Source organism: Aspergillus ruber (genome assembly GCF_000600275.1).
Source record: "Aspergillus ruber CBS 135680 unplaced genomic scaffold scaffold00071, whole genome shotgun sequence".
Lineage (NCBI taxonomy): Eukaryota > Fungi > Ascomycota > Eurotiomycetes > Eurotiales > Aspergillaceae > Aspergillus > Aspergillus ruber.
The window spans coordinates 1-7110 of NW_024467367.1; the positions used below are offsets into that span (position 1 = coordinate 1).

General features: G+C 46.8%; 3 protein-coding genes across 3 annotated transcripts; 1 reads left to right on the forward strand and 2 right to left on the reverse strand.

Annotated features, from left to right (window-relative positions):
* Window positions 1-2188: 2188 nt before the first annotated feature.
* EURHEDRAFT_382348 (lipase family protein) lies at window positions 2189-3141 on the reverse strand (the record flags this gene model as incomplete). Its single annotated transcript, XM_040779525.1, has 2 exons — window positions 2189-2573; window positions 2678-3141. The coding sequence occupies 2 exons, from the start codon at window positions 3139-3141 to the stop codon at window positions 2189-2191; spliced, it is 849 nt and encodes a 282-aa protein (XP_040633696.1).
* Window positions 3142-4634: 1493 nt separating this feature from the next.
* On the forward strand, window positions 4635-5518 carry EURHEDRAFT_534592 (lignocellulolytic auxiliary activity family 9 protein; the record flags this gene model as incomplete). Its single annotated transcript, XM_040787300.1, has 2 exons — window positions 4635-4914; window positions 5004-5518. 2 exons carry the CDS (start codon window positions 4635-4637, stop codon window positions 5516-5518), a joined length of 795 nt encoding a protein of 264 aa, XP_040633697.1.
* A 747-nt stretch (window positions 5519-6265) lies between these two features.
* Window positions 6266-6731, reverse strand: EURHEDRAFT_417866 (uncharacterized protein). Its single transcript, XM_040783300.1, has one exon. It carries the CDS (start codon window positions 6677-6679, stop codon window positions 6377-6379), a length of 303 nt encoding a protein of 100 aa, XP_040633698.1. The 5' UTR covers window positions 6680-6731; the 3' UTR covers window positions 6266-6376.
* Between the last annotated feature and the right edge of the window lie 379 nt (window positions 6732-7110).

Genomic DNA, 7110 nt, shown 5'->3' on the forward strand with positions numbered 1-7110 from the left:
TTAACAGGCGCATCACGTGATCAACTACCATATACCATGGCTTGGCATTGGTAGATGGTATACAACTACCATAGTCACTACCATCAGAATGGTAGTCCATATGGTATACAAGCGGAGGATATATAAGGACACTCATTCATGCACCTAGTTAGTTCTTCGCAATCAATCTAGTTAATCAAAGCATTGGTTACCTTCTAGTTTCTGACTCGTCCGCACTTAACCAACAACCCAGCATACGTGCTTGGTTGACCTTGTTTCTCTATTCGTTACCTTTACCGTTTCTACTTGTTGATTATCTTACGGAGCCTGGAGGGGGCGATATACCTTCGACGTGATATACGGAGGACCTGGATGGTCATTGAGCATATGAGTGCTTGAAAGACACTTAGGGTAAGTGTCCTGTCTCGAAATACAACTAACTAGAACCCTAGGTACAATACGAGAGAAGCCAGGTTGTGACAACTACTTTCTGAAAACCAAACAGAGATGCCAGCACCTACTGTCCAAGGTGAAGTTGATCGGTACTGTGATAGTGGTAGGTCTTGAATTGAATCCTATTTATCTGATCTTGATCTAATTTTCTTTAGCAACACTACCTAATGGAACCTGCCCTCGGCAGTTCTGGAAGCATCATGAGGCTGAGTACCCAACTCTAGCAGCTCTTGCCCGGGATATCTTTTCAGTCCCAGCAAGTGGTGCAGGTGTTGAACAATTATTCAATTCTACTCGTGATATTTGCCACTACCGGCGAGGATCTTTAAAAGCAACAACAATCAAAGATCTGATATTATTCATGTGTGCTACAAAGTTCGATATTGAAGAGAAGGAGCTGGCATTTATACAAGATTATGCAAAAACAGATGGGATTGCTGCACTACAGGAGGAAGCTAAAGTCCAACAGTCTAGTATTGATTCTGCTGATCTTATTAGTGATGATGAGGAAGATACCCCAGTAACTATATTTCCACTTCTATGGCCGCCCACTGAGCGTGTGCCCAGTAAAAGGGCCAGGGCTGATGCCAGAGAGGACCAGGAGACATTGACTGAACTAGATAATGAGAATGATGAGGATGAAACCCCTCTGCCTGACAACAGCAACCTGCATGGCGATAATAATACTCGGAGGCGAACATCAGGACGGGTTCCAAAGCGTCTGAGGCGAGATGAAGATCAGTTTGTGTATCATAAGCCTTAAGAAAAGTAGAATTAAAACCTGAAAGCTCTCATCTGATTCTCTACTGGAATTGTTTACTTTGACCTCTCTGCCTGAACTGTAAACCAATTACGCAAAAATACAGACAGAATCTGCATAAAATATGCATATCATGGGATTTCCTATGTTTGCACTGTTTGTGGAACCTGAGGTTCGAGTCGAACCTGGCAGGTTCGATTCCAAAAATCCTGGAGTCGGATCGCGACTCCAAAATCCTGGAACCTGAACCTGAATCTTGGCGGTTCCGAGTCGAATCGAACCTGACGAATCGCGACTCCTTACGAGGTCTACTATCGAGTAATCATGTTCTGAATACAAAAAATACTAAGAATTCGGGGTGGGCTGGGAGACCCGCCCTGTTAGCTGCCCCAAACTAACCATTGTTGGAATAGTGCGATATCCGATCGACTGATTGGGTTTAGTTTTGAGAGTCTCGAGGTTTTGGGCCAAAACCCGCCCCACCCCGCCCTGAGTGACAATTTACTACTATTTATCTCTATGATTACAGGAGATTTTGATATACAAACCAAGACAGTATTTAATAATGGTAAAAAAATCAGATGAACCAGCAAATTATCCAGCCGAAAAAGGAAAGTCTTGGCAATTTTATGCAATTGCGGTCCCCCGCGGTCAAGACCGCAAGGGACCGCAAGGGACCATGGTCCGGTCCGGTCCTTGGTCGCCGACTATAGGACCGGGACCGCACCATTTCGAGGCCTATGGAGAGGACTAACTTGACGAAAGATGTATATTGTCTAACGAACGTACATGCGCGTACACAGCTGATTGAGTGCTTGTCGGTAATTACTATAGTCATGTCTTGTATAGTAAAATAGTGCCTCCAAAACCGCAAAACTTGAGTGTCTTTGTCGTCCTATCTAGAGCACAAGGGCGCGGGATCCTCTGACTGTCCCATTTGAAAATCCGTCACTGTCCTGATTGTACCACCAAGACGAAAGTCCAACAGATCCATGACTACCAGGAACAGGCTCCGCTAGCCATCCCGAAATAATTAACATGCGCATCGTTAACTCCCTGTCCACCTTGGACTTCGCAACATTGGACCTCTCCCCCGGTGCAGACATATGTGTTCTGGGCGCTGTGGGGCTCTACAGTCCAATATTCTATGCCAGAACTGACATAACCTTGCGAAGTAGGAGGAAGGTTCGGGATACCATCGTCGGCGTGGGTAACGCGGTAGTACGTAGTTGTATCAGGGCTCTGGGCTTTGAAAGCCTCGTTAACGTACAACGCATAGGCCTGGTTACCAGTTCGTGGCTCGCCAAATGTATACAGACTGACGTTGTCGTATGCGGCAGAGAGCTGGGCTGCAGTGATTGCGGCCATGGACGCGCCCAGACTAGTTTAACTACGTGTCAGCTAACTGACCTGATGGGAAGAAAGCAGAAGATGAGAGAGAAATCGGTCCATTGTCACTCTAATCGGAGCATGGAATATGCATACCTATGACCCGTGACTGTCAATCCATACTGAGGATACTGGCTGGCCTGCTGTTGGACCAAGGACTCGACCTGATCTTTGATGGATATCCAGCCAAGATAGTACCCGCCATGCACGGCACAGCTGCTGCATTGAGGAAGGCTGTCAAAAGGAGCCTGCGTATAATTGGTGTCGAGTTGCATGTTCTTGTCACTGCCTGTGCCCCGGAAAAGAGTGACGATTTCCTGGCGACTATCGTCTCGAAGGACCCATCCGTTGATATCCGTGTCAGCATTGTAGATCTTTCCCACCGTGTTGATTGTCGTTGGGATGTTGCATAGGTCAGCATAGGCAGCCTGGGAGATGGTGGCCATCTCGACTAAGCGACTATAGACGTCCTCAGAGAGCCCCTGAGTGGCGGCAGCAAGGCCTTGCCTTGCAGCAACACCGGCAAAAATCAGAGCTCGTGTTGCAGCCAAGAGTTTCATGATGTTGGTGGACCGATTCCGGAGAACCAATGAATGGATAACCGTTCGATGTTGAGAGTTAGGTCTGGTATGAGGGTTGGGTAAGTAGTTCAGGGAACACCTACTCTTCTTAAATAGACTTTGAAGGCCACAACCAGGATAAGGAAGGTTGACGGAGGACTATCATGTCCAAATATGGTCGCGAAGCTGGCCTCTCCCGCCGCAGATTGTCTGATTCTATCCGCTTTGGGTCACCTAATTCTTCCACGAGACAGTAGCGTGACACCCGCACCCGGTTTGCTAGAATTGCCAAGATACATCGGTTAATGACCGAAGATTCCTGTATAGAACAGCCTCGGTCGACGGATGATCAATCGCCTAACACCAGATACTAGTATAATAGCTAACTCATCGAATCCTGTCAGGATGAGGACCCTGTTTTGGCCTGAACACAGGGCCGCGATCTAAACTGGGATGATGGCTTGGCGTCTAGTATTTATTGGTCCGCGTTAAGGCTCGGCTTTGAAAGCGGGTAAGTGGGACCCTGAGTATCACTGTAACTAACGTATTCCACAGCCGCGGTGCGAATTTGTATTCCTACACAAAATGGCACTTCTTTAACATAAGATATCACGGCCAGTTCAGTATCGTTAAACGTCATATTAGGCTACTAGAATATATATGAGTATATATAGATATTATCAGTTTTTTTTTATATAGAAATATGTCTATCTTGAAAACATATGCCAGGCTTGAAATACAGTGTAATTTATAATACTTGGATAACTAATAGCCCTATCTACTTAAAACTTCATATATTTACTATGTGTAGCCTAGGAATATACTACCTTGGATATTTAGTGAAGGAAACATAGCATGATTGAGATATATTTTGTTAAGGAAGTATGGATTTGTATGGGAATACAAATTCGCAGCTCGGTCGTATTCGCACCTCGGCCGTGGAATACGTTAAGGCACTAAGGTCAGGTCACGTAATATTAGTGGCTAACTACTACTAGTGGTATCAAGTACAGGGCTGGTTCATTATTATATATCTTCTCGGCAATTGATGATGCGCCGACTGCCTTGTCACTCTACCTAATCGGGACACCCGGTCAGTTGACGTAGAGAATTACAAAGGTACAGCAATTCGAGCCCAGTGTCATACTGATGCGAAAGATGCTTTATCTAGATCCGTCGATCGGCCTAGGTCAGCCATACTTCTATAAGTGGAGTTAAATTAATCTAGTTCGAGTGGCAGACCAATCGTCTGTTCATGTTTAGTTTTGTTGTGTCCCTGATTAATTTCACGCCAGGAGGGCCGATGGCAAAGAAGATCAGTGAAGGCATGCCCGGAAGATCTATAAGAGGGGCCTCCATTTCCCTCACAGCTCAGATGCTTCCAATCAAACAACAGGCTCTTTCCTGGCATTAACATTTCTGCCTCCGTTTATCGTACTTTGACTTCAGTTGTTCTTTTCTGTTCGACCCGAAAAACACCTAGTCCAGGTAAAATGAAGCTTTCCACGACTTTTGGTATTTCTGTGATGCTGGCCGGTGCAGGTCTCCCCGGTGTTTCGGGCCACTACGTCTTCTCAAAGCTCATCGTGAATGGGGAGAAGACCAATGACTTCGAGTATATCCGTCGGAATAGCAATGGCTACCAGCCCACCCCTGCTTCCGATATTCTCAACGATGATTTCCGTTGCAACCAGGGCTCCATGTCATCTGCCGCCGGCACCAAGGTCTACAAGGCTGAACCCGGCGCTGAGATTGGCTTCGAGTTGGCCTATGGTATGTTTAATTGAGCTTTCATTTATCTCTGGGTCTCCATTTCTATTCCCTGGACGCTTTGGAAAATGCCAGATTGACATGTCTTCCAGGCGCCACCATGAAGCACCCAGGACCACTGCAAATATACATGTCCAAGGCCCCCGGTGATGTCACGCAATACGACGGTTCAGGCGACTGGTTCAAGGTCTACCAGGAAGGACTGTGCAACGACATCTCGCAAAAGGGTCTCGAAGACAAAGACTGGTGCACCTGGGACAAGAACCAAGCGTCTTTTAAGATTCCGTCCGACCTCCCTGCGGGCCAGTACCTTGTCCGTGTGGAGCACATTGCCCTCCACCGAGGCTTCTCGGGCAACGCCGAGTTCTACTTCACCTGCGCCCAGATCGAAGTCGGCGGCAATGGCTCTGGAGACCCCTCGCCCACTGTTAAGATTCCCGGTGTCTACCAGCCTGATGATGAGAATATCCACTACAATATTTACATGCACCCCACGTCTTATTCTCTGCCTGGGCCTTTGGTGTGGGAGGGTGGCTCCAGCGGCAGTATGGGCTCCAGGAGCAACAGGGCTTATAACAGCAACAATGTTCCTAACACTTGCTCGTGAAGCCCATACTTTTGCTTTTGATGGAAGCCTGAATCTCGAGCTTTGTTTGTGACTGCGGTGGATATGAGTGTCTGAGGAAGTCCTGTCAATCTGTCAATGGTCCCACTCTCGGAAAAGTCAAATATTATTTGTCACGGCGCTGCTCTACTAGGATTATGAAACATCCAACTCATGGGTTCTACCTAGGTAGCTATCGACGAGAATAATCAACATGAGGAAGGAAGAGAGGAGGTAGCGCCGTATTTATCAACAAAGCAACAAAGCAAACTGAAATGGGTTCCGTCGGAGGTTCAGGGGAAACCGGAGGAGTCGATCATCCGACTGCACGATGCCTATATGTAGAAGACCCAATTGAAACGAACGATTGATATACTCTATCTAATGTAGCCTAGAGTACACGAGTGCTTGAGTGCTTGATGAGTGCTTGTCTATCTATATGTGGCGAACGCTGGCCATATATCGGAGGTTCGCTAGTCGGACTAACGTTATCCCTTTGATCCGACCTATCAGATCTCATCAATATCTATCTGTGCCTGGTGCTGATCCTCTCGCAGCTCTTCGAGCTGCGTCTTGTCTATGTACCTGTAGATAGCCTGACCTGTAGCTTAACCTGTTCGTCAATTCCTAATATATCTGTACCTGACCCTGCACCCTGACATAGACCCTCATATCGGCCCATAAGTAATAGCAACTTGGAAGCATTGGGAACCTGAGCAGATGTCCAGCATGAACACTATACTCCAGAGTATATAGCGTGACCCACATGCGAATGTCACACACGGGCGAATGTCACACGAAATCGCTCCGCCGCGACTTTAACCCCAATATTTCCACCAACGCACATAAATTCCATTAAAATTACCCAGAATCGCCTTCCTCAGACATCTCTACTACTATCTGACAGGAACGTGCATTGTGTCCAGCTTTTCTGCAATTGCCACAGCGCTGTGCGCGTGTCTTGGTCTGCAGTTGCTGACCAGCCCCATTGCATGTTTCCGCCTTCAGTTGTACCTCAACCTCCATTTGATCCCCTAATTCTTGAGCTTCCTGTATAGAAAGTGACCCTCCTTTCCTTAGACGTGTTTTTTTAGCCCTCCGGCGTTTGCTAAGGGCCTCATTTGCCGCCTGAAGTTCATGAATCTCTGCTTCCATCAAATCCATCTTATGCATTATCTTCGTTGTGCCTTTCGCGAGGATGTCAACAGCATTCAGAATTGATGATGGAGAGCTATCTTGGTGACGAGAGATTCGGTTTTTGATAAGGTTTGTCTGGGATGACGCCTCAATTGGGTTATTTGGTGTTTTAGAAACCCAGCTATGGGAACTAGTCGGCCGCGAATTCGACGGTGTTGGCATTTTAAATTGGACATCAAGCTTAGATATTACCCTTTCAGGGTCAAAACGGATAAGGCCAGCCCCTTGAAAGCCACCTTTGATATTTTTTTCTGTCATGGTGGCTTGGTATGCGGTGTAAAATGCAGGAAAGAAATCTTCTTTAGTGATATGGGTGACACGCGCCCGCATAAGCCCTTCAATATGCTTACCATAAGCAATCTTCAAGGGACTAAAGTATCCAACATCAAGAGGCTGGA